The following is a 21,288-nucleotide window of genomic DNA, read 5'->3' as shown; positions in this document are numbered from 1 at the left end:
AAAATACAAAACCACAAATATTAGCAAAACATAGGTTAGTATTTTTATAACCCTGAGATGAGAAAGGCTTTTCTAAGTTAGCATGTTATCAAAGGCAGAATCATGAAAGAATGAGAAGCTGAACTAGATAAAAATTTAAAATTTCTATTTAAGCAAAATACATCAAAGACAAAGGATACTGACATGGGGGAGACATAGTACCTATGACAGACCAAAGTGCTCTTAGAATCAGTATGAAACAATTAGTTTCTCCATAGGAAAATAAGCTAAGGATAAAATGGGCTAAGTATAAAATATAAATGAACAAAAATATGAAAAGTAATATCAATAATCAAGAAAATGCAATTCGGGGGCGGCTGGATGGCTGAGTTGGTTAAGAGTATAAGCTCTTAACAACAGGGTTGCCGGTTCGATTTCCGCATGGGCCAGTGAGCTGCACCCTCCACAACTAGAATGAAGACAATGAGCTGTCGGATGGCTCAGTTGGTTAGAGCGCCAGCTCTTACCATGTTTCCCCGAAAATAAGACCTAGGTGGACAATCAGCTCTAATGCATCTTTCGGAGCAAAAATTAATATAAGACCCGGTATTATATTGTATTGTATTATATATATTAATTATATTGTATTATATAAGACTGGGTCTTATATTAATTTTTGCTCCAATAGATGCATTAGAGGTGATTGTCCGGCCAGGTCTTATTTTCAGGGAAACACGGTATGTATGCAGCTATACAAAATCATCTCCGTACCAATACAGAGAACTTCACACAGTAAGAAAAGAAACAGGTTACCTAACAGCACATAAATGACATTCTCTCCATCCTTAAACACAGAAAAAACTGAAAAGGAATTTATCAAAATGTTAAAATGGTCTTTCCAGGTATTGTGAAATCATGGTTTTTATTTTTTCTTTATGTTTTTCTGCATTTTATGTATTTCTTCATTTTCTTTCAACCACTGCTAACATCAGTCTGTTACGATGTGCCAGCTACTTACCTAGTAAGGCTGTGTCTTCACCTGCATCTTCTTTCAAACTGGCATCATACTGTAGCACGGGTTCATTCGTGGCGGACGAGGGTGAACTGCCCCCATCACGTCTGGCCTCGTCTTGTACGGTGATAATCAGATTTGCAGCCTGAAGACTTCCAGGGGCCGACTCTGGAGCGGGCATCTCCTGCACACCCTCTGGCTCTCCCTTGAGTTACAGAAGAAATGTCGTCTGTAAGTAACATGACCAAAGCTTATCTATCATCTTTTGCTCATAATTCATACAAAATGTTTACTTTTATACATAGAATATGGCAAAAAGTACATTGATGTCTTCTTTATTTAGCATCACCAGAAAAATGAATTACTTCTCAACAAGCAGCTTTCTGAGACCTAAACATTTTTTATTCTAAAAACCACTTTTTCCCTTGATATAAGTAACGCCACCTTTTAAACTATTTGAGAGAAAGTGAAGCTTTGTTACACTTTCCTGCCTGGAACAGAGGCTGGGAATCCTGAGTCTCAGCCCTGCTCTGACTGCCTTACTGCTGCAGAGCGAGGCCCCAGGGTTTCAGAGGTGAACAAGGTTTCTGAACAACATAGAGCTTCAGGCTGGGTATTGGTTCACGTGAAAACATCAGCTGTCAGTTTACCTCTAACTCCATTCCCCCCATCCCCCATTTGCTGCTTTAAAGAAGAAAATAACACAAGTGAGGGCTGAGACTCTATAGCCATTACTGTATTAAGTCTCAAAACTTGGGGGCTATCCAGAAACCTTGTTTGATTCAAGTCGAAGCTTTGTGTGATTAGATGAACCTACTGCTTGGTAACAGGACGTATGAAATGAGGGGTCCCTTGGGTTTACTGTGAAGCTTGGCTGACTGAGACTGTCACCTCCACTTCAAGTGACAACACTGCAGTCATGCCCACCCTATCCTCTGGCCTTTCAGGGCCAAGGGCACTGAGGCTCCATGTTCTGGGGCCCCCATCTCCCGAATGTGACGTGATACGCTGCCCCCTTCTCACGGGTACCTGAACAGAACTCCTGACACACTGAGCGACAAAGTGTTCAGTGAAGAGCTGCCATAATCCCACCCTAATTGGTTTTTCCAGGTATTTATCTAAATACCTGCCAACATACCTACTTGCCAGTCTCAAACCCCACACGCTCACACCCGTGGACACATTCTCAACCTGCAATATACTCATCTGTTAAGACAAACCCTTTAACACCCAGCTCAGACTGCCCTCTCAAAAACTGCTCCCTACCCCCTCCCATGCCCGTCCATTTGCAGGTAAATCCTCCTTCCTCTGTGCTCCCACAGCTCTTTTGCCCTGCTGTGTTTGGGTGCATGCCCTGGTCCCCACCAGTCCAGACAGTGAAATCCCAGGAGTCTGTGAGCAGAAGGACTGTGTCTTATTCATCTCTCTCTTCAGAGCCAAGTTCAGATCCAGAACCTTAGATAGCATTCCTGACAAATGCTTGCCAAATTAATGAAAACACTGAGAAATGGCACATCAAAGTGGTTACAGCTGCAAATGAAAGGACCACCTATGACGTCTATGTGAAGAGGTGCTGGTGGCTCTCCCACTGTGGCCATTTTCTTGGAAATCAGAAAGTTATAATTACTACATGAGAGCATGTTATGACTATAAAATCCAACATGGGAAGGGCCAGTGGACCTAAAGAAAATGGCTTATTTGTCAAGATTTAAAGAAAGGCAAGGCAAGGTAATTAGTTTGATTTAAAGTTACTACAGGTTTCTAGTCTTCAAAAAATAAATTAAGCTGTCTGGGGATACATATTCTAGCGTTCTGAAATTAAGATTCTAAGAAAGCAACCCAACCTTATGTAATGTAAAATGAAGACTCCTATAAAAAGTAAAAATTGGCAGTTACAAAATCACCATGGGGATATAAAGTAAAGCTCAGGGGATATAGTCAGTAATATTGTAGTAACTATGTATGGTGGCAGATGGGTACTACATTTATCAGTGTGATCACTTTGTAAGGTATATAAATGTCTAATCACTGTGTTATACACCTGAAATTAATATAATATTGTATGTCAACTGTAATTGAAAAAATTTTTTAAATTTTAATTAAATGAAGAATCCTGATTTTTTTTTATATATGAAATATGTATGTAGATATATTTCCAAAAATAAAACTCATGAGGATTAAAGTCTCAATGCTAAGGTCAGTGAAATTCCTTTTCTACAAATTTTTAGAAATGCAAAGCAGGTTTAAAATTATTGACTAATAAACAGCATAACTTAAAATGGGTTTCAAAGTGTATCTAAGGAATAAAAAGGGGAAGACAGAAGGAAAACTCTGCCAAGAAAACATCTGTCAAGCTACCTGCTGTCCCAGGAAGGCGTGTTCTCTTATCTGGAGCAGAGGGGACGAGCCTGGTTCACTAAGAAAGCATGTGACAACTTGCTATATAGAGCCATTATTATTAACAACTGAATAAGTGAATGTTAGAAATTCTAGAGGAAGGACAATTTTTTAGAAATCAAAGCAAATTAGTTTTCAGTAAGACAGTTGAATGCTGACCTGCCCCCTTTCTGCCTGCCAATGATAAGGGCATTCTGGAACTCACACTTGAAAGATAAGATTCATAGAAAATTATCCTGCTCCTTAAGGTAGTGGTCTTTCCACTATCTTTTGCAGATATGCTAAGCTAGAAGATGAGAGAACATTTTCAGCAGACCTGCAGTCTTGAGGGCCATTATGGCTTTACACTGCATAAAAGGATTATCATCAAAAAACCCTTCCCTAGTTTCTAACTACCATAAATGCTACAAAAAACTGAAAATGTTTAGCAAGAAAAAGATATTGTCTTGACATTATTTCTTTCAAAGATCTTTATTCCAAAACTATTTAATCAAGAATATTTTGAGACATTAATAGAGTATATGAAGACTCTAAAAACAATAAAAAATATAACAATCTAGAAATATCTCTTTTCTCCCTTCCGTGTTCCCCCCTTTGGGTAGGGTAGTAGTTAAGAGCTTGGACCCTGGAATTAAGCAAACTTGTATCTGAAAGCCAATTCCCCATTAACTAGCTGTGGCCTTGGGTGAGCTATTTAGCGTCTCCTAAGTTCGAGTTTCTAATTAGGAAAACAGGGATAGTAGCAGTATGTCCTTAAATCACAGAGGGCTGTGGGAGCAAATATAATACTGTATTTGCGGCCCTTAGCTCATGGCTGGTGACCACTATGCGCTTTCACTCTGCCCTCATGTCTGTTTCCCTAGGAAGGTCCTAGGGCCACATTAAGTATCAAACTAACAGAAGTAAATTCAATGCAGGACAAATTTTCCCAGCAGTATTTGATTCTGACACCCAGGAACTGGGAGGCTGGTGTCAGGAAGCGTTGGCTATGGATTCCTCATGTGTAAGATGTGCACCTCGAGTCTGAAAATGTCTGCGGCTCCTTCCATTTCAAACATTTTATAATTCTTGTTTATACGAGACTCACTAGCACACACACAGTCTGTGAAGTATTACACCAAAATATATTGCTCTAAGTAATTAACTACAAACTTTCTGAGAAACAGCTAGCATGTTATTCTATAATCACCAATTTAGTTCATTAATGTTTTGGGAATGTCTTTGGAATTCTTTTTTAATAAAGATGAAAATTTCTTCAGAGAACCTCAAGGACGTTAGGAGTATTTCGTCCATCCCTCTTGCCTCTGGTCAGTAATGAAATCGTATCCCTCAGGAAGAACCGGGGCAAAGATTGAATATAAACAAAAATGTAACAAACCCAATATCCCAGGGCTTTGATGACATCAAGTTTACACATTGGACACGTGCGGTGATCCAAAAGCCATGGGTCAATGCATATTCTATGAAAAATATGCCTAAAAAAATTAAGTATGTGTTAATGTTTTAAAATAAATGTTTATATCTTATAAAGGAAATAACACATTCTTCCACCTTCTCATTACAAGTTAAATAACGTCAAATCAACATTCGAGTCTATTCACTTACCCTAAGTACATATCTATTCTATTTTCCATGTTAAACAGAATCTTAACGGGAAATTACCCTTTCACTCCACAAAAATAGCATAGCTTATGTTTAGCTCATGCTAGGTTATATTTTTATGTACTTTTGAAAACCTTTTGAGAACAAATGTGGCCTAAGTAAGCCAAGAGTGAACTAACAGTAATTAACTAATATTAAACTGATAGCATCTTATATAAGTCCATAAAATGACTCAAATGGAAATACAGCAAAATATTAACAAATCAATTTGGGTTGTAGGCTTAAAAAACACACTTATTTTCTGTCTTTACGTATTTTTGTGTAGTCTACATTTTTCTGTAACAAACACCTTTCAGAATCAAAAACAGAAAAATCACATATGTATTTTCTTCTCTTACTGACTTGTCTTGTTGAAGATGAGTTAAGAGCATGGGCACTGGAGCTAGACAGATTGGGCTCAAGCACTAGTTGTGTGACTTGATGCTGTGACACTGAACTAGTTCCTTCACCTCTGCACCCACCCCCCAGGCTGTGCTGCAAACATGTAATGTGCTAACAACAATGCTAGGCACAGGAAGTACTTAGTAATTGTTCATCATACAAAAATCTGCGAGTGCAGCTAAAAATAACAGTACTTAATTATATAACACAGCCTAGTCCAGCTTCTCTTGTGACCTTTCCATCTTCACACTGAAACTGATGCACCCAAAGGAATTATTTTACAAAAACAAAAGAAACACGTTGGGAAATTTGTTCAATAAAACACAGAAATGGGGGTGGGGGGGTCAAAACCCCTATGAAGGAGACCAGGAAATGTGTACACATCACAAGTCTGCTTATGAGGGTCAAATGCAAAACCCAGCTCAGCCATCAGGACATATCTGGTCCTATGTATGACAAGAAATGAGCCTCAAGTGGCTTCTTGGTGCAGCATCTTAAGCATTGTTTTAAGTCAGAAAGCCTTGCCCTAAACCAGCCTAGAGCAAAAATTCTTTTCTATTTTAATAATTTTCTACAGTATATGATCAACCTACACTGACTCCAATTTATTAAGCACCCAGCACACCAATGCCCTGTAAATGCCTGTAGATTTAAATTACGTATCTTTATTCAGGAAACTTTTTATTTCGTAATTCTGGTATTATTCATTTCCTTCACAATTACTGAGAATTTAATCTACTCTAAAGTACTTGTATATATACTAAAGTATTTTGCAAACATAAAGCAAACATGAAATCATGACTTGCTTCTAACAGGTGTGAAGTATAATTAAGACTGATCAGACTTAAACATATTATAGTATTTGTGCACCCTTCTAACAAAGCAATTCTTTTAAAAAGTTAAACTATTCCATTATTAAAAAGAAAACACAACTTCCTGTTGCTAAAAAAAAAAAAGTCCTTAATGTACTGAGAGTAAGGGGAGGAGTATTTATTTTTCACAACCCACAAAAGAACACAATCCCAGGGTGCAAATAACAGCAAACCACCGCCCTCCCAACCTACTTTCTGGCCCTCTCCTGGGGCCTTCACCAGTCAAGCTTCAGTCTCCTTGCTCCTTAAAAAGCCAATCCATGACAAAGATATGTATTTGGTCTCTGTCACCTACAGTCTCCTAAGCAAAGCAATTTTAAAGCAATACAATACATGAGACTTGGAGACTGGAAACATCTTTTCTAAAGAACGAGATCAAAACTATAGCAAGATCTTCATGTCCTAAAGACAAGAAACTCTTTTGCTGGAAACCTGAAGCCTGTCAAGTAACCTTTAACATCTCAGGAGGTAACGAGAACATACTTGCATGGCAGAATTCTGACAACATCCTTTACTTTAAAATTTTCAATGCACACTGCACAGTTCTCAGCTTCGACATCAAGTCCCTGTAAAAAACAGGAAAGAGTTTACTAGCCTGGGTAAAGTTTACTGCATCTTGGGTAAAACAATGATGAATTCTAGTCTGCGGTGGTACAATGTAAAACTAAACACACAATTTCTACTCGGTATTTACTTTTTACCACTATCAAAAAAATATTTAAAGAATCTGGCTGAAAAGGAAAAAATTTCATTGTCTACCTAATCAGATATGAATAGTGTTTACATACTAGGCTAGTGTTTATGTTGTGTTTTTTTAAGTGTTCACGTTTTAAGGACTTTAGAAACACAAATGCCTCTTTACTACAATAAAATATTTTTCAAACATAAAACTTACAAAGAGAATGAATATCCAGTAAGCTGCTTGTTTTCTGGAATCATTAAAAAAAAAACTAGAGCATGTTCATCAGAACTGGCTAAAGAACACGGTTACACCTTACAAGGAAGAAAATATACATGGCTAAATATTTGAAAATATTCACCTCACTTGTGATAAAAGAATTAGAAATTAAAATAAGGTATAGTTTTTCACATATCAAATTAACAAGGTAAAAAGAAACAAAAATTGCAGGGGAAAAAGCAGTCTTGTGACAAAATTTCCACTTCTAAGAATGTATAGGTCATAGACCTTTTTGGTGGGGGTCAACCTTCCCCCACCACTTTTCTGGGTGCCTCCCAGATCTATCCATTTGGTCTCACAGCAGCAGCCAAAGCAGCAGGGCCAGAGTGGTCATCTGATGCAAACAGGCCAATGAGACTCATTCCCAGGATTCTGGGATGGGGATTCAGGAACCACCAATCAGTGTCCACAAGCAGCTACAACTTTAGCAAGATAATTTTATGGAACTCAACTACACCATACTTATGTAATTATTAAAAAATATATTCAGCCATGTGCATCACTTGTCAATAAGCAAGCAATAAAAATGGATTTTATATGAGTATGCAGATATTATCAAAGATTGTATTAAAATGAACTTTATAACATTTAAAATTATATGTTGCAACTACTGTAATTATTACCAGTCATTTATCGTATGCCATGCAAGAGTGATGAAATAATTTTTAAAGTCCTTAATGGTTTACAAGCTTATACATTACCATGAATGAGTCCACAAGAAAAAAAACTTAGAAAACAAACACTAGTTCCCAGGACTAGACAAGATGTAGATTTAAGAAGACAACATTTTTCTGTGTAAGTTTAAAACAAAATCGCCAGAAAAATCTATGTATATACCTCATGGACCATTTATGGATCCTCTTTTTTAAACCATTATTTTGACAACTATCAAAAAACAGTCCGTGGAAGCGTATTTTCAAAAATGTTCTGTATAGGAAGAGAATAATATCAATTTACTTAAATTCGGAATTACTGACTCAGTTCAGCAAATTATACATATGAATCTACGTCTTCTCATATTTAAGGACTGAAGTTTCCTGCTTCAGAGAGTAGAAGACCCATTCCCAGAGAAACGTGGAACTATAATGCTTGTCAAGTCACTGGCTACACCAAACATATGCCAAGTTTGTCACTGCCGTTCACTGGAGACTCTCTCCCCGGACCCTTGATCTGTCAATCGGATGCTAACCTTAACCCATAAGATGGGAAACATTTTTAAAACTTTTTCAGTTCAGTATATCTGCATGAGAGGACACCTTGCACAAGCTGTTACAACTCAACTGTACCTACACTGTAAAGGCATTAGGGAAGGGATGGCAGCCAACAACATCATTCTAGGAGTGCTTAATATTAAAGGCATCACATAAACCATTAATATCAGGTTCTAAAGTTATCAAATCGAAGGTCTATAATTTAATGTGTTATTTCTTTAAGTAGGTCAGTGGAGGCAATATATACCATAATGCAGTTATTGCTTGTTTTGAAGGGGAGACTAGAGGGTGGAATAGATTAAGTCTCAACAACTTAGTGAAATAAAATGAAAATCAAAACAACTGAACCAACCCGTAGCTATGTCAACATAGTTATCAACATTTCACAGCACAGAAGATGGACTATTAAAAGAATAACACTACTGCATTAGCAACTGTTTTCCTTTGAAGGAATCTACCCTCTAAGACTCTGAGGGTCTAAATTCAGGATCTGTCCTATTCCAAAAATGCTCTGGTATGGTTTGGGCCTTTTAAGTCTCAGGTTGGCCTTGTCAAATCATTTCTTTTATTTAAAAAAGTACCTTTAAAAAACATTTTTTTCTTTCCTTCTCCACAAATCCCAATAGTTTATCTCTGTAATTAAGGGAATCAGAGGGAATGGACATACACAGTCTCAGATTCAACAGAGATGAATTTAAATGTTCAAGGGTCTGTGGTGGAGACTTGAAACTCTTTATCTTCTTTAGTGTCATATGGATCTCACCAACAGGTAGAACTGTTTTTGATGACAGACATATTGGCGCCATCCAGGGCGGGAACAACCAGCCAATGTGGCTATTTGAGCATTTTGAATGCAGCTAGTGTGAGGGAGGAACTGAATTTTAAGTTCAATTCATTTACATTCAAACAGCCGTATGTGGCTAGTGGCTGCCCTAGTCAGACAGTGCAGGTCTGAAAGGCTCGTCACACATGCAACAGAATGATTTCAGACAACTCAGCTTTAAAATGAACACATATAAAAAATTAGTACTAACTCAAACTAGCCAGCAGTCCTGTTCGATACTGTGAATTTAGCAGACTGCAAAGCACTACTTAGACACACAAACAGACATACAGACTAGTTTAAACCAAAAACAAAACCCAAAAAACCATGAAAATATTACCTTTTCTCCTTGCTTTATGGTATGAAGCAGAAGCTGGCCAATAACTTTCTTGGTTTCTTTTCTATGGCTCTTAGGTAGGAAAAAAATTATTATTATTGAAAATTTTATGTTAAAGGAAGCTTATAGAAAAAAATTTCATTTAAAAAGCAAAGCTAAATGACTACAATAAAAATAACTCTAAAAATTACCATTTAAGGCTTAATGTATAAAACAGCCACATATAACTTAAGAGTATTGATCAAAAATAGTTTTGAGGCCGGCACGGTGGCTCAGGCGGTTAGAGCTCCATGCTCCTAACTCCGAAGGCTGCCAGTACGATTCCCACATGGCCCAGTGGGCTCTCAACCACAAGGTTGCCAGTTCAACTCCTCAAGTCCCGCAAGGGATGGTGGGCTTCATCCCCTGCAACTAAGGTTAAACACAGCACCTTGAGCTGAGCTGCCTCCCGGATGGCTCAGTTGGTTGGAGTGTGGGCTCTCAACCACAAGGTTGCCAGTTCAATTCCTTGACTCCTGCAAGGGATGGTGGGCAGCGCCCTCTGCAACTAAGATTGAACACGGCACCTTGAGCTGAGCTGCCGCTGAGCTCCCAGATGGCTCAGTTGGTTGGAGCACATTCTCTCAACCCCAAGGTTGCCGGTTCGACTCCCACAAGGGATGGTGGGCTGTGCCCCCTGCAACTAGCAACGGCAAGTGGACCTGGAGCTGAGCTGTGCCCTCCACAACTAAGACTGAAAAGGACAACAACTTGAAGCTGAACAGCACCCTCCACAACTGAGATTGAAAGGACAACAACTTGACTTGGAAAAAAGTCCTGGAAGTAAACACTGTTCCCCAATAAAGTCCTGTTCTCCTTCCCCAATAAAATCTTTAAAAAAAAGAAAAAAAAAAAAAGATTTGAGAAATGCCTCCCTGCAATATGTCCTTAAAAAAAAAAAAAGAAGAATATTTAGTTTCAGTTCCATGTCTAAAGAAGAACCCAATTCCGATTCTTAGGTTTAAATACTGGCAAGAAACGAGTAAGTTGAGGCTGGGGGCACCATACACTCATCTATTAACGTCTAACAGGAGAGAGGCTTCCTAGTCACCAGGTAGAAGATGACCCAGAAACGCCCACCTACTGCATACAAAGCCAGGAAGGGCAACTTCTCAAGACAACAGAGGGCAATGGGAAATTCAAGAGGCCTGCCTTTGGAAGGCTCTAGCTCACCTGCCCTCCTCTTTGCGGTTACTGGGACAGTGTTTCTCTGCAGGAAATGGCTTTGAAAGTTGCTCCATGATGGAGACAGAGAAGCCCCTTCTACTCTGCTCCTCACCTTGGGGGGCCAGGGTTCTCTTTATAAACACAGAACCAGGTCCCCTCTACCTCGTGCCTTTTTGCCATTCCTTTATGTCTGGAAAAGGACAAAGGGGGTTTTTACAGGAGCAAAATGTGCAAAGTGTCCCCGAGTTAAAGGTATCCAATTTCCCACAGAACAGAAAATGTAATATATTCTAATTAAAAAGTTCTTTTCAGAAAAATCATATTAATGCTTAAATATTGAGTGAAAATGAAATTCAGAATAGGGTCCAGTATAACTTCAAGCAATACACATGGAAAAACTTCAGAAGTATTTTTAAAAACAAAGTTAAAATGAGTTATCCATACTTACCTGACTTCCAAACTGTGAGCCGGTGTACAGGAAACGCTGTATATAGTAAAATATTAGCCAGGCTAATGAGATAATCATCATGGTGATGAAAGCGATGGCCACAAACACCACAGACTGGCCACTGATGAACTCCTGGACGTGACGCGTGCCAACCCCGATGGTCATTTTGACTGGAATTCCTTTTTGCACCAGATCCAAAATTTCTCTTCCTTTTGGGTAGCTAACCATAATGACCACTATATTTCCTGTTCCTGTAAGAAAGAACAAAGAAATCAATAGAAAGAACACAAAATAAGAAAAAGGTAAGAGAAACATAAGAGTACTATGGTTCATCCATGCATATACGTCCGAAAATTTCAATAATATGGGTAATTTTTAAGGAAAGCATAAGTTACCAAAACTGGTCCAAAAGAGAAAACAGACTGATTACATGAGAAGGAGAATAAATCACTAAGAAATTATCCCCTTAAAAGCAAGAGTCCCGGGGCCAGCCCGGTGGCTCAGGTGGTTGGAGCTCCATGCTCCTAACTGAAGGCTGCCGGTTCGAATCCCACATGGGCCAGTGTCCTCTCAACCACAAGGCTGACAGTTCAACTCCTCAAGTCCCGCAAGGGATGGTGGGCTCCGCCCCCTGCAACTAAGATTGAACACGGCACCTTGAGCTGAGCTGCCGCTGAGCTCCCAGATGGCTCAGTTGGTTGGAGGGCGGGTTCTCAACCACAAGGTTGCCAGTTCGATTCCTCGAGTCCTGCAAGGGATGGTGGGCTCTGTCCCCTGCAACTAGCAACGGCAAGTGGACCTGGAGCTGAGCTGCACCCTCCACAACTAAGACTGAAAGGACAACAACTTGAAGCTGAACGGCACCCTCCACAACTAAAATTGAAAGGACAACAACCTGACTTGGAAAAAAGTCCTGGAAGTACACACTGTTCCCCAATAAAGTCCTGTTCCCCTTCCCCAATAAAATCTTTTTTTAAAAAAAGCAAGAGCTCCATTTAGTTTCACGTGTGAATTCTACCACTAAACCTTTTGAGGATGAGTAACACCAATGATATTTAAACTGTTCCACAGAAGATTAAGAAAATAAGTTTTAAAATCATTTCTAAGACAATAAAACCAAACATGTAATGAAAAACAAGCAAAAGAACCATGCAGACCAATTTCACTTATGAATATCAATACGTTATGACTAAAGGATGCCCATTACACTCAGGGAGGCAATCTGAGAATTTCTACTACGATCACTAGTATTTACCATCGCTCTGAAGGCATGGGCAAATACACCAAACATATATATATATGTTTATATATATATAGTATATATATAAATTAATGCAATAACCATAAAATATTAATAGGATTTAAAAATCTTAAAAGTGCTGCTTCTTGAAGAAATGCTGCTTCTGAAGTTCACTTAGGGGAAAAATAATCAAGAATGATTGGGAAAAGTTTTTAAACAGTAAAACCTGGACTAGCCTTTATATTTGAAGTAATTAAAACAGTGTGATAGTAACATGAATATGACAAGAATGGGACAGAAAAGAAGTCCAGAAATTAAACTCAAATACCTATAATAATTTAGTAAATGATAAAAGCGGAATTTCAAATCAATGGAGTAAAATGGCTTATTAAAAAAAAGTGTGGAGGCAACTGGGTATCATCTGAGGGGAAAAAAACTGTATCCCTTTCTTAAAACTCATGCCAAAATAAATTACAACTAAGTCAAATATTTAAATATATATAAAAGAGGAAATATAACAGTCAGAAGAAATATGGGGATTTAAAAATATGTAATATTGAAGAAAAATCTTTCCAAGTATGAAAACCCACCTCAGAGTTTCTAAAAAAAGAAAAGAAAAATTTGACCAACCATATGAAAATGAAAAATTTCTACATGGCTAAAAGAGAGCAAGGAATCGAGATCAAATGGCCAATTTGGGAAAAATACATGTACTACAACAAAAACACAAAACTAATTTCCTATGAGAAAAAGAACAGAAAAACAAAAGAAATGAACTCAGTTTGCAGAAAGTTCATACAAACGGATTTTATTTTTTAAAATAACAGCTTTAGCGAGATAGAATTCACATGTCACCCTTTTAAAGGGTACAATTCAGTGGTTTTTAGTATATTCAGAGGTTGTGAAACCATCATCACTATGTAATTCCATAACATTTTCATCACCCCCAAAACAAATGCTGTATACATTAGTGGTCACTCTCCAACAAATGGAATCTAAACATATGAAAAGTCATATTTAAATGAAAACATTATCTCTAAGATGGCACAGATCAAAACGTTTTATACATTATATTGGCAAGAATGAGCACAAATCTGTTCTGCGCATGGGACGGGGTGAATTATATAATATTCCAATCTGGGTGGAGGGCAGAGGATGGCTATGAGAAAAATTTCACACACACATCTCTTCGACCCAGCTATTCTACATCCAAGAGCTTAACTGCACAGATATACATACATATGTATACATGAGGCATCTGTGAAGATATTGATTGCTAATGTTTTTTCCTAAGTTTTTGCAATCACAATCTAAACGTCCATCAGTATGAAAAGTTCTGTAAGTCAGCCTATGAAAACAGATACTAGGGACCCAGTCTGCCTTGGTGAGAGGAGGTGGGCATAGTAAAACTTCTGTATCATGTACACATATTATCTACTCAAAAATTAATTAAAAATACATATAAAGAATGTTCTTGGGCATTACACTAAAACCACATCACACTATTTTAACACAGGGAGAAATGTAATCTGTAGCAAATCCACTGTGGCCCTCAGCCGTGGGGACTAAGTTACTGAAACACCAGAAGGGCACCCTTCTAAGGTGACTCCTGCCTGGAAGCCGATCCTATGACCCAGGCCGAAAAGTTTCACTTAGCAAGAACTGAAGTTGTCTCAGCTCTCACACAATGGACCACGTCAGGGAGACACAATAAGAAATAAAGTATTTCCTGCCTTCAGGAAAATAAACATCGAGTAGCTAAGAGAGACAAGTAGAGAAACAACTTATACCACTTATAATTATATGGCAATTCACAAGCCAAAAGCTTTTTTTTAATAAACTTCCTTTTTGTGGAAATTTTCAGGAACATACTAAGGTAGGAAAAGCAATATAATGAACCTCCCGTACCTGCCTCAGGCTTCCGAGCCTCAGACTGGGTTCAAATGTCATGTAAGTTACCATTGTGTGAGTCTGGAGAATCTATCCTCTCTGAGAATATTACTTCAGCTATAAAATGGAGATAAGGATTTTTCCATTTTGGACATTTATTTAATAAGAAAGCGGGATGCAAAGGGCTGCAGAAATGAAGTGATAATTCTGCCTGGGGTGGGAGGTACTCTTTCCCTACGAAGTACATTTGAGCTACATCTCGTTTGAGCCACATCTCGGGAGGACAGGGAAGTTTACCAAGCAAAGGAAGGGAGGTTTTCTAGGCAATGAAACCATCACAAAAACAGGTTTGGGATGGTGACTGTTCCAGTTTGGTTAGTGACTAAAATACACGTAATCTCATTATCCCCAGTGCCTCACACAAAAGCTGGCACATAGTAAGTATTTAGTAAATACTTGTTGAATGAATGAGTGAATGGGAGGTGGAAGGTGAACTGAGATGAGAGGTTCTTGAACATCTAAAATCTCAAGTGGGGGAGCGGCGGGGCAACTGCCACAGTGATTGGCACTCAGAAGGCTGCCCTGAGCTGAAACCACTTGTCACAGTAATCGGAAATTTCTCACCTAGGGAATGAATCTTAGTTTACTGAATGGAAAGAAATCATTTTTAAAAATCCTGTGCCTAGGGTGAAGGCTAAAGTGTTTGCTGTATGTACTGTAATTACAGCAGCCAGACTGCTTCTGGGAACTAAATTAATAAAACTCAAAATGAAGACTCATTCTATCCTGTGACTTGCTTTTCAGGGACACTTTTTTGGGATGAACAGGAGGCAGGGCAGTTGAGTAAAACGCACTAGGTCAGGGTCACTGCACGTACAACCCCTAGGGGTGCTGGCCCCGCCCTTTCCTCCTGATGCATCACCGCCAATCCCAGAGAGCCTCAGTGGCATGTGACAGCACATCACAGCTTATTTCCAAACTAAACAGCTGGATTTCTTCACAGAAGGCACAACACACTCAAAGACTGGGGATGGGTGAGAAAAAGCCCTTAGAATTATTTTCCTTCCCTAGGCCTTAACTGCTACCAATCAAGTTTGACTAAATAAAGTCATGTTGGGCACCACCCCTTCCTCCCCCAAAGAATCTGTACACATCAGCACCAGACAGAAGAACTCCTTGAGTCAGTTTGCTTTATTTTTCTCTTACTTAGCACAAGGTCTTTGCAGGTACATGATCAAAATAATAAACACCAAATAATAATGCCAAATAATAATAAACATCAAATATAGTATTCTTTAGCAAACCAAATTATCCATAAACCTCTTCTATGCCAAAAAAAAATTGCATGTATTGTTTTCTTTCAAATTTCTATGTACCTCTTACCACCTTGTCAAAAACAAAAACAAATAAAACGTTTTTAAAAATCTGTTTTGGTCAATAGCGTCAACATTCTAGAGGGTGACATTTGAGTCTAAGTGTACCATTTCTCCTACCAAGGCAACCATTTAAAGTAGATTTCAACATTGTCTTGGAGGAGGTGGGAACTACTGAAATATTTAAAGTAGTGGATAAGATTTCTGTTCTAGAAAACTAATTCGGGCAGCAAGAAATACATTTTAAAGTTCCAGCAAGAGAATTCCAAGAACTTTTGTTTCTTTTTTCCCCCCACTAACTTAACTTCCATACTCTCTCCACCTTTCCCCCCAACCTGGAGAATTCCCAGTTAAATCTTTAAGATTCAGCAGAAGCTCAACCCAAGGCTTTTCAACACCACCTGCCCCTTTGCGCATGCAATGCATCAATGCTTCCGAGGTACACCTCTTTTTATACACCTACTATAGTTTCTTTACAGGTTTCTCTCCCTCACTAGACCAGTACTGCCAGTTTTTTAGTTTTTGTAGCCTAGCGTCACGCAGTGATGACCCACAGAAGGGTTTCTGAATGAATCAATCTGAAAAATTGGCTTATCTTCTAGTATTAATAGTTGAAATGACCCAACAAGGAGAATATTACAGACTCTTTTGCAGGGGAAATAATACACTAAATATGAATGCAAATGTCTCTGAAATTTGAAGCTATTTGAACATAATACTTCTGTGGTTAGCTGGGGTGAGTGAAAAGGACCCCAAAATAAATGAGTCTCTTCTTGGAATTTTAAAATTATGTGTTAAGACGGGGGATGGTAATGGTGGCACTAAATCTTCTATTTTGAGATTTGGATCTCTGGTGTAATTTGATTTAACAAGTGTAATTTAGCTTGGGACTTTTTGAAAGCTTTTTCTTTCTTTGCTTCCTTTCCGCCAAATGTTAATGATTCTGCTTCCTACACATTTACTGTGCAGTTTCAATGGTTCTGTTTACTTCGGACTCACAGGCCCTGGGACTTGAGAGAAGTTTTGCATCTGTATGGGATCCACTCCAGGCTCCACCTTAAAGCAACATAACATATGCAAAGGTGGCAATAACCAGCTTAATGACTACCTTCTCCCACCCCAAAGCTGAACAGGCAGTAGCAATTTACATCCTGATTAGAAAGTATAACACTTGAGACCAAAGACTCTAGGCGGTTTGCAGTAGTCTCCAGCAGACTCCGCCCAGCTGACCCTTCTCTTACTTTAATAAATCTTCCTTCTACATTTCTACCTGACTCGTGAATTCATTCATGGCCTGCGAGCGAGCAGACAAAACATTACGTTTTGGATAATCTGGCTTGCTCAAAAATATGTATTTGTTGAATATACTACTCAACAGTCTTACTGAGAACTCTTTGCAGTTCTCCTAAATGCATTACTTCATCTCGGGCCTTCAGCCTTTTTGCAGTGCCCATGTGCCACCCAGAATGTCCTATAACCAGCCACCCCTACACCGCATACCACACACACCCAGAGACATCGTCTCCATAACTTAGCTTGTCCTTCAAAACTCAATCATTCTGGCAACTGTCCTAGTTGATTCCGCCTTCTATGAGGCTGTAGGGTGCCATTTCTGTCTTTCTACAGCACCAAAATATAATACACTCTAAATTCAAATCCAAGCTCGTGGCACTTAGTAAGCAACTGTTCGCAGAATGAAGTGTCATTCCTAAAAGGCTATGCCAAGATTTCAGCTATAGAACCATCCTATTTATTAATCAACAAGAACCACAGTAAGGCCAATACTCTAGGAAAGCTTTTTTAATTATTTGACTCGTGTCAATTTTTACCCGTCTTGTTCAAACTCCTAGCCATCCTTGTAATATAATATCTGCATCAGATGTCCTTCCTTGATGCTTCCTAACGACTTGCGCATATAATTCTGTCGAGGGCCAAACCATATTGTCTGGAAAGTTGTTTCTCGCTCCTACTAGGCCGCAAATTACTCAAAGGCAAGCTGGTGTCAGGCTTGTCTGTCCCTGAGCAGGCACAACACCTGGCTCAATATCTGTTTGCTAAAGGGAATCAACTCCGGCACTAGTGTAACAGCCCTTGTTCTGACAGTATTATCTTAAAGTCATGATTTATTTTAGAGCCACGATAAACTACAGATATTAATCCAAAATATTTTACCCTGGATTCTAGTAGTCAAGCAACCGGTTTAAGGAAAACCGGAGAGATTCTCCCCGAGTCACTACCAGTTTGTAGGGCACCAGTGTGACCCAGGAACACTGAGAAGCACTGACTTGGAGATTTTTCCTGTGGCTCCAGCCACATCCTGGCAAAATCCGAGAAGCCTGTCTGAGGTGCCATAAAGGGCCTGTGTAACATTTCAAACTCATGTCTGTCAAAGCTGGTTCCTCTTCTGACTTAATCCCATTCATACTTCTAGTCCATTCTCAAAAAATCACGATGCATTTGCACCCTTGTCCCCAATTTGGCCACGTCCATGAGGGTCATTCTTTCCCACCTCTACAGTCACCGCTATAGTACTGGCCCTTATCTTTCTACTTGGACTAGCCCAACCGTCTACTGGATTCTGTTTCCAGCTTTTCCTCTGTGTAATCCATTAGTCAATGTGCTACCAGATTAATCTTCCTTAAAGTCAGCACTTCAAAAAGGCGGATGGATTTTTGTCATCCCCTCTCCTCCTGGACATCTGGCAGCATCTAGACACATTTTTGGTTGTCACAACTGGGGAAGTGCTACTGGAATCTAGTGATTAGAGGCCAGGGATGCTGCTAAACATCCTATAAAGCACAGGACAGCCCCTCCCACAACAAACAATGCTCTGGCCTGTACATCACTTGTTACCTTGAGCTAGTCATTTACATTCTTGGAGCGTCAGTTTCCTCACTGGTAAAATGGAGGTAAAGTACTCACTTAAAAGGGCTGTTACTGTTAGGAGGATAACACGAGCTGTTGTATGGAGAATACCGAGCACAGTGCCTACGCACTGGACAATTTTTACACATTTTTAAAAAATGGTGGTTACTTTTGTCTTTATTCTCAGAAAGAATTTTTCTCACGGTAAAAAAGCTAGAATAGACACTGATAATGGGAACAGAAGCTCGCAATGAGAGGATTTAAAATAAACACCAATGAGGTGTTTTTCTGGGCCTGGATAAACTCTATATGTCAATAACATAAGCAAGAAAGGTTGCCGAACCACGGTCAGAATAAGCGCTGTGAGCCTGGGGAGATGTTAGCGTCATTATCAAAAAAATCAGTGAACAGATTTAGAAAATTGTAGGCCTGCTACTGGAAAGAAAAGGTCTACATTAAGATGTTGTAGACAAGTGATTGCAAGGACCCAGAATCAGAGAATCCTGACACACCAACCTCTTTTCTTGGACAGAACTACCAAACTTGGGGAAGACTAGCAATAAGATGCATCTGGAATGCTATGTGAAATCTGACAGGATTTTCATGAGAATTTTGTGGAAACATGGCTTGGGTTGACATGACAATTAGGTAGATTTGTAATCATTGGAATAACTGCACGACTGTTATCACATGGACATGTTCCACTTCCTCTCCAAATCCACTTCCTTTCAGTTGCAACTGGGGAATTTTCCCTCTACTATCTGAGGCCAGTCCCTCCATAAGTATCCTGGACACTGCCACCTGCCTTCTCAAAGGCCTGACTCTTTCAGTTGCCTCTTCTCTCCGAGATCTCTCCATATCATTCCCATCCAATTTCAAATATGTGCCACCAGTCCGTCCCATCCTCCCGGGCCCTAGTTTCTGCCGGATTCTCAGCACCTCCAAACCCGGCCAGTCAACCTTCTTGGAAGAAGTGTTCTAACAGTCCTCCACTTCCTCACCTCTCAACTGACTTCCGTTCCGATCACTCTGATGAAATAAGTCAAATTCAAAGTCACTTTTCTGTCCTCGTTTCACTGTTGGGTTCCGAACTAACATTCAGGAAGCCAAAACAGAATGAAAAACAAAAGTACAGGAAAAAGGGTGTCTGACTTGCAACCGCAGGCACTTTAAAGAGAGATTTTAATAACAGTAAGTTTAGAATGAGTCATGAGCTTAGAACGCAGAACAGAAATACATTCTCTGCTGTGTGCTCATCGTACAGCACTCAGAATTCAGTTCTGAGGATGCTATCCTACAAAACAAGACTTTTAAACTACCATCACTGCTTGAAAATGTAACCTGTTGCCTTGGAATACGTGTAGGTAGGAAGGCTCACCTCGCCCAAAGCAAGATCTTTTCTTGAACACAGCTTTAAAAATTTCATCTAAACTCCAGACTAAACGAATCTGATTGGCAGCGGAGCCAGCATTATAACCTTTATATTTAGTGAGGCAACATACCTGAATTTAAATACAGGCTTTCTGACTGAGGAGTTAAATCCAAATTTTCTGATTCGCAGTTTAGAATATTCACACATGTTTTATGGAAGTCAAGAAACCATAGTGCCACCAAGCCACCACTTGACTCTGGTGAAGGGACAGCCGGACCCTGGAGCGTGCTGGTTAAGAACTTGGGTTCCTACCCCACCTGACTGAGAGACGCTGAGTACAAACGAACCCATGATGAGCTATCATAAGACTTTCCAGGTTACGACCACAACCGCTCCTTCCGTGGGTTTTAATATCTCTCGTTCTCTCCTTTGGAGGGCACCTCCCTTCACCTAAACGGCCCAAGGCGAAGATCTAATCTTTTCGGTAGGCGGGACGCCCTCCTAACAGCAGCTCCCCAGAGGGCACACCGAGCAAATCTAGTGTTTCCCTGATAGTTCTGGACCGCCAGGGACCACCAGGAGAAGGTCCAGTGGAGGACGAGAAGGCCGTCGGCCATGACCGCGCTGCAAAGACCCCACTACTCCACCGTCCGGGGCCCCGGCTCACCCGCGTGGGACATGGGCGAGGTGAGGTTCCCGTAGCGCTCCTCGTTGTAGATCACCACGGCCGAGGCGTTCCTCCGCGCTGCCACCAACACCTTCTCCTTGAAGGTGCAGCCCCCGCGCGCCACCAGAGCGACCCAGGGCGGGGACACAAGGAAGCGCGTGTCGGTCGCGCAGCCCTCGGGGTCGCGGTCCGCCGTGTGCGGGACGCCCACCAGGCCCAGCGCGCCCTCCTTGGGCGAGCTGTCGCCGAATCGGCCGCTCTCCGAGACGCTCCACACCGTCCGGTTCGTCCGCGGGTCCACGTACTCGGTGCTCACCACGGCCGAGTACCACTCGAGCGCCCGGCCCCGAGACCCGGGCGCGCACAGGGCCAACGCCAGCAGCGCCAGGGCGCCGCGGGCCCCGCAGCCGGCCTCAGGCCGTCGCCGCCGCCGCGCCATGGCCCCTCCGCCGGGCTGATGAGGAGCAGGGCGGGCTGGGGTCCGGTGACTCCCGGGGACCTGAGGGCGCGCGCGTGTGAGAACGCGGAGGAAGGTGAAGAAGCGACCGCTCGCCTCAGAGCCCGGAAAGAGCGCGACGCGATAGCTGCGCACGCG

At 40.5% G+C, this 21,288-nt stretch overlaps 1 protein-coding gene across 1 annotated transcript in view; it reads right to left on the bottom strand.

Annotated features, from left to right (window-relative positions):
• RNF149 (ring finger protein 149) overlaps positions 1-21,288 on the bottom strand; it is a 26,916-nt gene extending 5,628 nt beyond the window's left edge. Inside the window, exons 1-6 of the mRNA XM_019753796.3 lie at positions 20,694-21,288; positions 11,287-11,537; positions 9,636-9,704; positions 6,787-6,869; positions 4,767-4,863; positions 998-1,196 (exon numbers count right to left, since the gene is read on the bottom strand). Of these exons, the coding sequence (XP_019609355.3) occupies positions 998-1,196; positions 4,767-4,863; positions 6,787-6,869; positions 9,636-9,704; positions 11,287-11,537; positions 20,694-21,132 (1,138 nt within the window). The 5' untranslated portion in view covers positions 21,133-21,288. The remainder of the gene's footprint in view (positions 1-997; positions 1,197-4,766; positions 4,864-6,786; positions 6,870-9,635; positions 9,705-11,286; positions 11,538-20,693) is intronic.

The sequence above is a fragment of the Rhinolophus sinicus genome, chromosome 2, assembly GCF_057876585.1.
Source record: "Rhinolophus sinicus isolate RSI-liver-muscle chromosome 2, RSI-T2T, whole genome shotgun sequence".
NCBI lineage: Eukaryota > Metazoa > Chordata > Mammalia > Chiroptera > Rhinolophidae > Rhinolophus > Rhinolophus sinicus.
The sequence above is the reverse complement of the archived record's forward strand: the minus strand, read 5'-3'. Positions and strand labels throughout refer to the sequence as shown.